The following is a 13,799-nucleotide window of genomic DNA, read 5'->3' on the forward strand; positions in this document are numbered from 1 at the left end:
AAACTGATTACTTGCACCTATCCCAATGCATAGTAGAGTAAGCGCTAAACTAATACTTTTTTTTAAAAAAAAAAAAGGTAGGAAGAGCAATTCCTCAGTCGATCACATTTATTGAGTGCTTGACACACAGTAAGCATTTAACATGGGCAAGGAATGTGTCTTCTAATTCTTCTGTACTGTACTCTCCCAAGTGCTTAGTACAGTTCTCTTCACATAGTAAGTGCTCAATAAATACAATTTATCGATTCAATAAACACTATTAAAGCAACCATCAAAAAACCTAGTTGGTGGGGCAGATGAGAATGTCTACAGTTTACTGTGGTCCTTCTGTTTCCGGTTTTCCCACTTCCATTGAGAGCCCTCTGTGAGGACTCATTCAGCCTTGTGTATCTTGTATCTACCCGAGCATCTGGCTCAGGGCTTGGCACAGAGCAGTTGCCACGATCCCAACTTTACAAAGTCTGTTTCAAATAGCCCTGGCAAAAGTGGACACAACTCTCCTACCACCTTTCGTGACATGAAAGCAAAAGTCGCACGTTCTTTAGTGATCCTATTTTCCCCAGTTGGCAAAAATCACGCCGCCCAGAGAGCTAAATTCTCAACTCCCCCCCGCTCATTCTTGTTCTACTCCTCTAGACTGTTCTCCTCTAGATTGTAAGCTCACTGTGGGCAGGAAGAGTGATGGCTAATTCTGATGTATTGTGCTCTCCCAAGCGCGTAGAACAGCACTCTGCACATAGTAAGCACTCAATAAATACCACTGATTGATCGATCTAAATCCACTATCTGCAGCAGACCAGAATCCCCCCTTACCAGAAGAAGACCAGTGAAGTCCAGAGAAAGAAGACATAAAGCAGTGAAATCAGCTTTCCCCACTTTTTTCTTTCCCAGCTCCACAGGCCCCTGGCACAAAACTCTTTTGCTCTCCTCTTGCTCTTGGGAGCTGGGCTTGGTTCCTACAGCAAACTTCTACTTCTGAGTCTGATTACAAGATCTGAGCAAAGATTCCTCAACAATGCTGATCTCAAATATCAGAAGCGCTACGGCTCAGAGCAGCTGTTTTGTGGTGATCAGGCGGAATGGCTTTTAGGAAAAAAAAAGTCCACTCTCTCCACTCATCTCATCCTTTATTTTTTATGGCATTTGTTAGGCACTTACTGTGTGCCAGACACTGTATTAAACCCTGGGGTAGATATGAGATAATCAGGTTGGACACAGTCCCTGTCCCACATGAGACTCATAGCCTTAACCCCCATTTTATAGATGAGGTAAATGAGGCTGAGATAAGTTAAATGACTTGCCCGAGGTTACACAGCAGATAAGTGGCAGAGCCGGAATTAGAACCCGGGTCCTTCCGGGCTACAAGGTCTATTCTCTGGTGTTTGCTCTCTGGCACTGACTTAATATTTGTGTTTTATGGACTGTAGTCCTCACTCCCTCCCCTCCCCCCGGGCAACAGCAGCAGAATGGGAGTGCATTCCCACACATTCCTGAAAGGAAAAATCCCAGTTCCCAGAGGGCTACTTTCCCTTTCCATTTCACGTTTCGAATGAATAATTCAGCTCGCAGTGGCCAGAATAAGGGGGAATCTGACCCCCTGAGATCCGCTCAGCCTCCACGGCCCTGGTCTCCTGCTTAACTTGCTTCCGGAAGGGTTTTCTATTCCTATTTCCACTCAAGCAACTCCTCCCCTTCTAACTCATTCATTCAATCGTATTTATTGAGCGTTGACTGTGTGCAGAACACTGTACTGAGTGCTTCGGAGAGTATAATTCAACAGTAGACATTCCCTGCCCACAACGAGCTTACAGTCTAGAGGTGGAGGGCAGGGCACCCCTCAAGACCTGCAAGTGAGGGGGAAGAAGGCGGGTATTGAGGACAGAAACAGATGGGCTACGACTGAGATGTCTGGATGATATTGGTCTTGGGTGCAATGTATTTATATTAATGTCTATCTCCTCCTCTAGACTGTAAGTGTGTCATGGTCAGGGAATGTGCCTGTTATATTGCTATATTATACTCTCCCAAGCACTTAGTACAGTGCTCTGCACACAGTAAGAGCTCAATAAATATGATTGAATGAACAAACGAATGACTATAATGGACACATTCCCTGAAAATGAGTCCCTCAGGATAAACGGCTCAGCCAACGCATCCGCCTCGCCTCTCCACACTTGAGCTGCATTAGTTCACCTTTAGGCTTGGCTTTCAGGGCTCGCCTGTACATCTCCGACACCAGCTGTCTTTCCCGGCTGAGGAAACGTGTGGTTCCAAGCCTAAGCTTCCCGGCATTTGTAAATATGGGAAAAATCAGGATAGTGCCACGCACTGCACATCACTCATCCTGACCCCTTGGAAACAAACTCCCAACTCCTTGCTGTCCAGACAAAATAATAATAATAATAATTATGGTATTATTCAGTGTTTACTACGTGCCAAGCACTGTTCTAAGTGCTGGGGCAGACACAAGGTAATCAGGTTGTCCCACGTGGGACTATCTTAATCCCCATTTTACAGATGAGGTAACTGAGGCCCTGATAAGTTAAGTGACTTGCCCAAAGTCACACAGCTGACAAGTGGCGGAGGCGGGATTAGAATTCACGACCTCTGACTCCCAAGCCCGTGCTCTTGCCACTAGGCCACATTGCTAGTTAAGTGACTTGCCCCGGGTCACAAAGCAGACAAGTGGCAGAGCTGGGATTAGAACCCATGTCCTCTGAATGGAGGCAAATGCTGAAAACCACCTCCCCTTCTAAGTCAATGCATTTCTCTGTGGCCTAGATTCACATCATGACCTAGTGGTGAGACCGTGTGACTTGGGAGTCAGAGGACGTGGGTTCTAATCCCGGCTCCGCCGCTTGTCAGTTGTGTGGCTTTGGGCAAGTTGCTTCACTTCTCTGTGCCTCAGTTACCTCACCTGTAAAATGGGGTTAAGACTGTGAGCCCAGCGTTTGGCACATAGTAAATGCTTAGCAAATACAGTAATTATTATTATTATCATTACATCGAAAGAAGACTGTGAAGGTCAAAAGATTGCCCTTTTGGGGAGATGAAGATGAAGGATAAAGAGCCATGTGGGAGGAGCGCTGGGGGTAAAGTGCCATTGGGCGGGCCATGCATTATGGGCAGAGACAGGTTACCTAGCTGGTTACTCATTCATTCATTCATTCAATCGTATTTATTGAGCACTTACTATGTGCAAAGCAATGTACTAAACACTTGCGAAAATACAAAAAGGCACATTCCCTACCCACATCGAGCTCAAAGTCCAGAGATGAGCTCACAGTCTACAGACTGGTTACCGCCCAGCGGCTCAGGACTCCTACTTAACTTCCTTCCGGAGGGGTTTCCGATTCCCATTTTCACTCGGCCAACTCCTTCCTAAATAGTCGGAACAGGACACCTCTGAACGCCGGACCTCTGTGGGGGTTTCCTTCTCCAGCATACGCTTAGCAGGGGAGTTCACAGACATGGTAGTAATCCATGAGGGGGGTGGAATTTAAAGTGAGCCCTAATGGTTTAGAGGGGGCGGCCATGCAGGACAAAGGCAAACATACAGACGCGCTCAGCTTGAGCAGAGCATTAAGTATCACAAAAGCCCGTATGCTGGGTGACTGGTCTGAAGCGGGTGAGAAAGTTTCTTCAGGTCAGGACAGTCAGGCTGATGGGTAAACCAGACAGGGGTGCCAGGCTGACAGGTAAACGGGACAGGGACACAACGTTGACAGGTAAACCGGACGGGGCACAAGGCTGACAGGTAAGCAGGACAAGGGCTCCAGGCTGACAGGTAAACTGGACAAGGGCGCCAAGCTGATGGGTATATCGGATGGGGCACCAGGCTGATGGGTAAACCAGATAAGGGTGCCAGGCTGACAGATAAACCAGAGAGAAGTGCCAGGGTGGCGGGTAAACCAGACAGGGGTGCCAGGCTGATGGGTTAAAAGGACAAGAGCACCAGGCTGAAGGATAAACCAGACAGGGGTGCCCAGCTGACGGGTAAACGGGACGGGGGTGCCCGGCTGATGGATAAACCGAACAGGGCCGCCAGCATGACAAGTAAACCAGACAAGAGCACCAGGCAAATGGGTAAAAGCAGATGGGGCACTTGGGGCCCGGCGCGGGGATCCTCAGCTCAGATTCTCCCATGCCTGTCTCTGTACACCTCACTGAGGGCACGGAAATCGACCGAGAGATCAAGTCCTTCGAGTGCAGGGGTGGGACCCTGGCTGGGTACCAATTCTGGACCGATCCCACTACCCCAAAGGAGGTGGAGCTTACCTCCCGAAATCCCAACATATCCGCCTTGCCACAGACGGGTACATCATTCTCGACAGCCACCTTTTCCCGTCAACGGAAGCGTTAATGATCAGAGCTGAACAAGATGGGCCGCTAACCGGTGGGCCAGATGCACCAACCGACGCGTTCTGAGAGGAGGGGAAAACGTCCTACCTGGGATGACTTCAAAGAGGAATTTTCCGGGGCTTTCTTCATTGCATGGGTGTTCCGTGACTTTGTTCCCAGGCAGAAAAATGGTTCCCTAGGAAAGTCAGCAACAGAAACAATGCCAGTTAGAACGCACCTAGCGCCAACCTACTCAGTGTACCTCCATCTTGGCTATCTCAGCACCAACTTCTCGCCCTCATCCTCCCTCTTTATCCAACACACAATTACTCTCCCCACCTTCAATGCCTTATCGAAGGCCCATCTTCTCCAAGAGGCCTTCCCAGATTAAGCCCTCATTTTCTCTTCTCCCACTCCCTTCTGCATTGCCCTGATTTACTCCCTTTATTCACTTCCACCACCTCATCCCCAAAGCACTTACGTCCATATCTGTAATTTATTTATAATGATATCCGTCTCCCTCTTTGGACTGTATGCTCATTGTGGACTGGGAACATGTCTATTCTATTACATTGTACTCTCCCAAGCACTTAGTACAGTAATCTACACACAGTATCCTATAAATACCAGTGATTGATCACCTGACCTTCAATAAAATAATAATAATGATAATAATAGCATTGTTTAAGCACTTACTATGTGCTAAGAACTTTACTAAGTGCTGAGGTAGGTACAGGATAATCACGTTGGACACAGTCTCTCTCCTACATGGGGCTCATCGTCTAAGTAGGAGGGAGCAGGACTTAATGGCCATTTTACATACGAGGAAATTGAAGCATAGAAGAGTTAAGTGACTTGCCCAAGATCACCCAGGAGAAAAGTGGCACAGCTGAGATTACAACCCAAGTCTTCGACTCCCAGGCCCATGCTCTTTCCACTAAGCCACATTGCTTCCCTAGGTCATTGAAAATCAGAAAACAATCTAAAGGACAACTTTCTGGGGAGGATTTCTTTCAAAACCTCTGCTCTAATTAGCTAAAAAGCAAAACAAAACAAACAAAAAGTCAACAGCAGACCACCCAACATATTATGCTGTATCACTTTTGGAAACTATCATTTGAAAGGGAAACAAAAAGATGAAGCGCAAAATACATCTGTAATCCCTGAGTAAATATTTCCCCCGGCTCTCCTCTGGCTATAGACGGTGCTGATTCTTTCTCACGATGAGAGTTTCAAATGTGGCAGCTGAGTGGCAAGCTCTTTGTCAGGTTCTCTAATTAAAAATGCATTTTAATAATATCATTCACACATGTTCACATCAAATCCCGGAGGACCAGAGCAAATATTAGCTGGGAGATAGAAATATTTGGTTTTCTCCTGAAGCCATTCATTTACCCACCCTTCCAAAATAGACTCTGCTCGTGTTGTTTTAGAGAACCTCAGAACAATGTCTGCTTCTCCCACTCTAGACTGTAAGCTTGTTGTGGTCAAGGAATGTCACTGCTTCTTGTTGTATTGTACTTTCCCAAATGCTCAGTACAGTGCTCTGCACACAGTAAGCACTCAATAAATACGAATGAATGAATGAATGAATGAATGAATGAATGGGATCAGCTCCACCATGCATCCTACAATCGATCTAGCAATCAGTCGATGGCATTTTCTGAGTCTTTTACTGTCAGTCAATAGTATTTCTTGAGTGCTTACTGTGTGCAGAGCACTGTACTAAGTGCTTGGGAGAGTACAAATAACATTATGTGCAGACCACAGAACTAAGCGCTTGGGAGAGCACTGTATAACAGAGTTGGCAGACGTTTCCTGCCCACGACCAGTTTACAGTCGATAATCTAAGTGCTCCTGGACTTGAAAACCTCAGATGATCGATTATGGAGAATCCCTCCCAACCCAATCTGGGATTTTCTGTGACTCTCTCTGTGTCCTGATCACCCAGCCGCTCCCTTACCCACATTCATATCAAAATATATCCACAGTTCAACTTGCCAGCTCCAGCATCACCAAACAGCTGCTTGGATGTTGGTCTCTTCACTGCTAATGCCTGGTCATTCTGATGCCAGGGCTCAATAAAGCCCATAACACCCCCATCCTGGCAATACCTGTCTAACGGCCCTGGCCTCTGTCCAGCTAGCATAGTCTTCAGAAAAGGCAGCCTGCATCTGGGTTTCTTCTCTTTTAAGTGGTATTTGTTAAGAGCTTATTATGTGCCAGGAACTGTACTAAGCACTGGGGTGCATACAAAGTAATCAGGTTGGTCACAATCTATGTTCCACATGGGGCTCACAGTCTTATTCCCCATTTTACAGATGAGGTAACTGAGGTCCAGAGAAATAAAGCGACTCGTTCAGAGTGACACAACAGACAAGGGGCGGAGCTGGATTTAGAACCCAGATCCTTCTGATCCCAGGGCCATGCTCTATCCGCTAGGCAACGCTGTTTCTCGAAAATTGTATTCTGAAAAATAGGGCTCTGTTTTGCCATGGAAATATTTTAAAGGATTCAGCTGTTGGCATTATTGACTTCCCAGCCTACGTTTACCGGTTTCTCCTTTATCTTAATTCCCATATTATTATTTTCAATGAAAAACCGATCTTCCTTAATGTAGACCCATTCTTCAAGAAGTGCACAATAGAATGATGATTCTGTCCTTGTAAAGAAATAAATCATTTTTGAAAAGAGAAATGCCGGAATCATTCTTCAGACATTGAAATGTCTGGATTCAATAGTTTGATTTTCTTCTAAGATTCATCAATTTCACATTTGCCCCCTTGAGTTTTGTTGATTGTTTATGGATGACCTATACTTTTTAAATAACTTAGATGGCTCTCTGCCCCTCGAAAAAAATAAAAAATGAATTTCTACCCACAGCTCAGAAACACCAACTGAACATTGGTATAAGACTCTGTAGGTAGTGAACTCTCTGTGTGTGGGGAACCTGTCTTCTCATTCAATCATTGGGATTTATATGAGATGTTCATCCCCTTGACTCTATTTATTGCTATTGTTCTTGTCTGTCCGTCTCCCTCGATTAGACTGTAAGCCCGTCAAAGGGCAGGGACTGTCTCTATCTGTTACCGATTTGTACATTCCAAGCGCTTAGTACAGTGCTCTGCACATAGTGAGCACTCAATAAATACTATTGAATGAATTTATTGAGTGCTTACTATGTGCAGAGCACTATACGAAGCGCTTGGAAAAGTACAATACAACTGACTTAGGAGAGACATTCCCCGCCCACAATTAGCTTGCAGTCTTTTTAATCATATAATTATTATTATATTTAGCACTTTTTCTGTGCCAAGCACTGTTACAGGCGGTGGTGTGAGTACAAGTTAATCAGGTTGGACACAGACTTTTGCTTCTGTTGAATTTTCCCGAGTGCTTAGTACAGTGCACTCCAATCAGTAGGCACTCAATAAATACCTTTACTATCATTACTACTAATAATACTACTAGACTTCCTCTTATATCATGGAGGTGCATTTCTGTGATCCCACATGTTAACATGAGCCTGGGAGCCCCATGTGGGACATGGACTGTGTCCAACCTGATAAGCTTGTATCTACCCCAGCACTTAGTCCAGTGCCTGGCACATAGTAAGTGCTTAAAAAATACCGTGAAAAAAAAAGCACCTCACAATGAGATCCCTCTGGGCTAGACGGTCATGAATCATTTTGGAAAATAAATAGGACAGCGAAATGGCAAAACTTAAGAAAACTGCCCCACCCACTTAGCCATCTAATTGACAATAAAGTTTCCTAATTACTTTGTGACTGCCATGAAGATTACTCAGTAGAGGGTGGGATAATTGTACTTTGGCAAATAGACCAATTTCATTTGTTCCACCCACCTCCAGTTGCATTAAAGAAACTCATTAAGCTTTAGGGGAGAGAGAGGATGGAAAGAGGAAAGTCCTGGGAAGAGAGAGAGAGAGAGAGGAAGCCTGAGGGAATATCAATTATGGCCAGTGCTTTCAATGCCAGTCAGTCAATCCTATTTATTGAGTGTTTACTGTGTGCAGAGCACTACACTAAGCAGTTGGGAGAATACAATAGACAATAGGGTACGGATTTGGGAGCCAGAGGACCTGGGTGCTAATCCCAGTTCCATCACTACCTATTTAGTGACTTTGGGCAAGTCACTTCTATATGCCTCAGGTTCCTAAACTGCAAAAGGGGGAGTCAATAACTGTTGTCCTTCCTGCTTAGATTGTGTGTCCCAGTAGAAGGGAGAAAAAGTACTTAATCTCCAAGTGTTTAGTACAGTGCTATGCACATGGTAAGCGCTCAACAAATACAATTGCCTAACCCTATTTCTCTTATCCATTATTTATTTTAATGCCTGTCTCCACCTCTCCACTGTGAGCTCCTTGAGGGTAGGGATGATGCCCGGGCTTGGAAGTCAGAGGTCATGGGTTCGAATCCCGGCTCTGCCACTTGTCAGCTGTGTGACTGTGGGCAAGTCACTTCTCTTCCTCTGTGCCTCAGTTACCTCATGTGTAAAATGGGGATTAACTGTGAGCCTCACGTGGGACAACCTGATGACCCTGTATCTACCCCAGCACTTAAAACAGTGCTCTGCACATAGTGAGCGCTTAACAAATACCAACATTAATATTATGTCTACCAACTCTATTGCACGATATCAATCAGTTGCATTTATTAAGTGCTTACTACGTACATCACATTGTACTAAGTGCTTGGGCGAGTATAATAGGACAGAATTAGCAGAAACGTTCCTTGCCCATAATGAACTTACAGTCTAGAGAGGAACTGTACACACCCTAGCGCTCAGCACAGTTCTTGGAACTCAGTAAGCACTCAATAAATACCACTGATTGATACACTACAGCCGGAAAAATTTCATATCACTCTGGCTTGAGAATGGAGAAGTTTCTTTTTCTCTCACTCCCTTCTGGGTCACACTGACTTGTTTGCTTTTTTCATCCCCCTTTCCCCTCAGCATCATAGCAGTTATGTACCTATCTGTAATTCATTTATATTCATGTCTGTCTACCCCACTAGACCCTGAGCTCGTTATGGGCAGGGAATGCGTCTGTTTACTCTACTATTGTACTTTCCCAAGCGCTTAGTTCAGTGCTCTGCACACAGCACTTGATAAATATGATTGAATGAATGAATGCCAGCCCAAGGCCCTGGATGGGCCAGGGAAGTGAACAACAAAACCCATGGCAGAATGAAACACCACCTGCTCACTTGGCAGTGGTGCCAGCCCCAAAAATGCAGCGTAAGGCGATGGATGTGTGCAATTGTGAACACAAATGATGTAATAAATGAAATCTGCATTTAATCCTGGCAGTGTAACCATTAACTATTCAGGACAACAACCTCATTTACAGTATAGCTAAAACCTTCCAATTCCCTGGTGGGGGTTGAAAGAACCTTATTTTTTAAGATTACACTGAATATCTCATTGACAATTTGCACATGAAAATAATTACTGAAGGGAGATGAGGGAGTAATTATTTTTTTATTGCTCCCATTGAAAATTCATCTCCTCCTGGAATTTGAAGGCTACATCAATATTTTATTTACATCCAAATGGATATTAAAGGATACCAGTTAAAAACCCATCCAAGTACTCTGCTTCATAAACAGCGGATGCTTAGGGACCACAGTATCTACTCTTTCCCCACCAATTCACAGCCGTGAGAGGAACTAACTTTAAGGAAAATACAAATTGCATAAAGAAAATGCTCCTTTGTTGGGGCAACAGAGTGGGGGAATTTGTAAGGAAACAGTAGAATAATTTTGCTCATTTTTTAATAGTACTTATTAAGCACTTATTGCGTGCCAGGCACTGAACTAAGCGCTGAGGTAGATACAAGGTAATGAGGTTGGACTCATTCTCCGTCCCACATGCAACTCACAATCAAAGAGAGCGGGACTTCTCAGGCCGTCTGCCTTTTCACCATATTGAGTATTCTTGATGTCACACTTCTCAGTCTAACAGAAACAGTCCTGGGTTTTATAGGTGGTTCGGGCAATTTTAGAAAAATGCACATATATCCTGGAATTGGGACTGCCCTGGCTAAATCGGTCAACAAAGCCCGACAAAGTAAGCTCATTTTGGATGGGGAACATGTCTACCAACTCTGCTATATTGTACTTTCCCAAGTTCTTGGTGCAATGTTTGGAACACAGTAAGTGCTCAATAAATACTACTAATAATGTTGGTATTTATTAAGTGCTTACTATGTGCCGAGCACTGTTCTAAGCGCTGGGGTAGACATAGGGGAATCAGGTTGTCCCACGTGGGGCTCACAGTCTTAATCCCCATTTTACAGATGAGGGAGCTGAGGCACGGAGAAGTTAAGTGACTTGCCCACAGTCACACAGCCGACAAGTGGCAGAGCTGGGATTCGAACTCATGAGCCCTGACTCCAAAGCCCATGCTCTTTCCACTGAGCCATGCTACTACTGATTTGAATGAGTGATTGAACCCATCTCAGTAAAACAGGTGCTCTGGTGTAAGCGCTTACCAAGTACCTAATGAAGGGGTGATACCTAGTCATTCATGTTTAATTTATGAAGTGTGGGCACATCCATTTCTCTGTACCAAATTACTGACATGAGACATTTTGCTACTCAGATGGTGATCCCCATTTGGGACACGCCCTGTGTCTGATCTGATTGAACTGTATATACCTCGGGGTTAAAACAGCAGATAGCACACAAATGAATCACAAATGGATAGCACATCTAACAAATACCACAGCTATTCGTCGAAATTCCAATGGAAGAGTTAACTGTGGAGCCTGCAAATGGCTTTTTGTGCCGATGGGAGTTGGAAAGTACGGGCCCCAACTCAACGACTACTTGTTGGGTGTTCAAAGTAGAGGTAGTGATGGTATTTATTAAGCACTCACTGTAAGGAGAGTACTCTATTAAGCACTGGGGAAATTAGATTCTATCTCTTCGAGTGAGCGCTTGAGAACGTAGCCATCCGAGGTTGATCGGAGGCCTAGCATTTTCAAGTTATTTGCCTTCATCGTGAAGATGATGAGACCCTTCCCTTGTCTCAGAAACGACAACTGCCTCAGAAGACACAAACACGAATCACATCAGAGCAGTCAGCCGAGGTTCTGAGATCCATTTCTTTGTCAACGTACGCACGACTTCTACCATAGCTGTGGGAATTCCAGGCGGATTTGAATGGAAAGAATGGGCCTTCCTTCCGGCCAGCTGGGGAGGGAAGCTGAGGGGGAGGAGGAGGGTTGGCTGACATTCCATTCCTCTCCCGACTTTTAATCGTCTCAGCCGCTAGCTGAAGCTCTGCATCTCTGACCCAAGCTCCCCACTGAGGCGTTCTTTCCCAGTGGGTTGATCTCCACCACGTGAGACTGGGTCAATGACAGCGCTGCAGAGGGGCTAGCCCCAACCCGTAGCTGGGCAGAGGAATTCAGAATTTCACAAGGCTGGTTCCTCTGGGTAATAAAAGCTCCGTAGAATATGCCAGGGCACTGGCCATTTGTGAATGATGACTCAATGCAGATTATTTTAAGAAACTGCTTACCTATCCATAAATCTGGGGCTCAAAGGGCTGGTTTTTTAGTCACGGTACCCTTAGGGAAATGGAGTACATTGGCTTTCCTGGCTGGATTTCTGAATTCGCGGCTTTACCCCCCTATAGCTTGATTTTGAGGAGGGGGCTGGGGGAGTAGCTAGAGGCTCTTTGTGGAGGGGACCATCTGTACAATCCTCTAGGCTGTAAGCTTGTTTTGGGCAGGGAATGTGTCTATTGTTGTATTGTACTCCCCCAGGCACTTAGTACAGTACTCTGCACATGGTAAACGCTCAATAAATACAATCCACTGACTGACCAGTTGACAGTCCTCTCTGCTTGACATCCCTGCTAATCAATCAATCATATTTATTGAGCTCTTACTGTGTGCAGAGCTCTGGCCTTGGGGGTGAGAATAATAATAACAATAATGATAAAAATGGTACTTTTCAAGTGCTTACTATGTGTCAATCACTGTTCTAAGCACTGGGGTAGACACAGGGTAATCAGGTTGACCCACATGGGGCTCACAGTCTTAACCTCCATTTTATAGATGAGGTAACTGAGGCCAGAGAAATTAAGTGATTTGCCCAAGGTCACACAGCAGACAAGTGTGGCGCCAGGATTAGAACCTACGTCCTCTGACTCCCAAGCCCGTGCTCTTGCCCCTAGGCCAAGCTTTGGCGAGGGGGGAAAAATACATTCCCACTGCATCTGAAGAGGATCTCCCCTCCCAACCAAGGCTTCAGTGCAGGAAGTGGTTTCTCAGACATCCTGGCTCATGAGGCTAAACTGGGGGAATGGGAGCCTTAAGGGGCACCCATCGTTAGATTGTCAGCTGTTTCTGGGCCTGGAACGTGTTTTTGCTTCCAATGGTACCTTCCCAAGCAGTGTATCCTAGTGGAAAGAGGCTGGGAGGACCTGAGTTCCATTCCCAGCTCTGTCGCTTGACTGCTTGGGCAAATCACTTCAATTCTCTGGGCCTCAGTGTCCTCTTTTGTAAGACAGGGATTCAGTACATGTTTATTTACTCATTCAATCATATTTATTGTTGCTTACTGTGGGCAAAGCACCGTACTAAGTGCTTGGAAGAGTAGAATACAACAATCAACAGACACATTCCCTGCCCACCGTGAGCGTACAGTCTAGAGGTGGGGGCAGGGGAAACAGACACTAATATAAATAAATTACAGATGTGTACATAAGTGCTGTGGGGCTGGGACTGTGTTCAACTTGATTTGCTTGTATCTACTCCATTGCTTAGTACAGTGCTTGATACATAGTGAGCCTTAACACAATGCCCTCTATACTGTAAGCTCGCTGTGGGCAGGGAACTTGTCTACCAACTCTGTTATAGTGTACTCTCCCAGACGCTCTGCACGTAGAAAGTGCTCAATAAATGATTGATTGATTTCATTATTAGCATAGAGTATTACACTCAGTAGGCGCTCAACAAATACCGCTACTACTAGCTGGCCCCGGACAGAACCTCTAAATCGAATGGGAGGTCTCAGCCCTTGTTAAATGACATCTTACAGAAGCCGGAAAAGATAAAAAGCCGTCAGGGGATGAAAGCTGACGGACCCTTTGAATCTATTACTAACTAACCACACTGCTGTCATATTGGTTCAAAGATAAAAAGATATAAAGCATGACTTACTGGGCAATAAAAAAATATCTGAACTGACCAGGATAAAGCCTACCACTGGCCCTCCCGGCCTCCAGTCCCCCAGGCTCAGCTAGTCATTGGGCAGATTCCGGAATTAACCTGAGGTGCACAGATGTTGTCCAGATCAAATTCTGGAGATGCTCAGCCCACTGCTAACACTGGAAACAGAACTGAGAAGCATCATGGCCTTATGGAAAGAACTCAGGTCTCAGACCCCGAGGATCTGGGTTTTAATCCCAGTTTTGCCACT

General features: G+C 45.3%; 1 protein-coding gene across 6 annotated transcripts in view; it reads right to left on the minus strand.

Moving 5' to 3' along the window:
• The window catches only part of ARHGAP24 (Rho GTPase activating protein 24), a 299,225-nt gene that overhangs the window by 154,389 nt on the left and 131,037 nt on the right, over window positions 1–13,799 (minus strand). For all 6 annotated transcript variants that reach the window (XM_029077189.2, XM_029077192.2, XM_029077188.2 and 3 more), the window contains one exon: window positions 4,450–4,537. In XM_029077189.2, the coding sequence (XP_028933022.1) occupies window positions 4,450–4,537 (88 nt within the window). The remainder of the gene's footprint in view (window positions 1–4,449; window positions 4,538–13,799) is intronic.

The sequence above is a fragment of the Ornithorhynchus anatinus genome, chromosome 12 (genome assembly GCF_004115215.2).
Source record: "Ornithorhynchus anatinus isolate Pmale09 chromosome 12, mOrnAna1.pri.v4, whole genome shotgun sequence".
Classification (NCBI taxonomy): Eukaryota; Metazoa; Chordata; class Mammalia; order Monotremata; family Ornithorhynchidae; genus Ornithorhynchus; species Ornithorhynchus anatinus.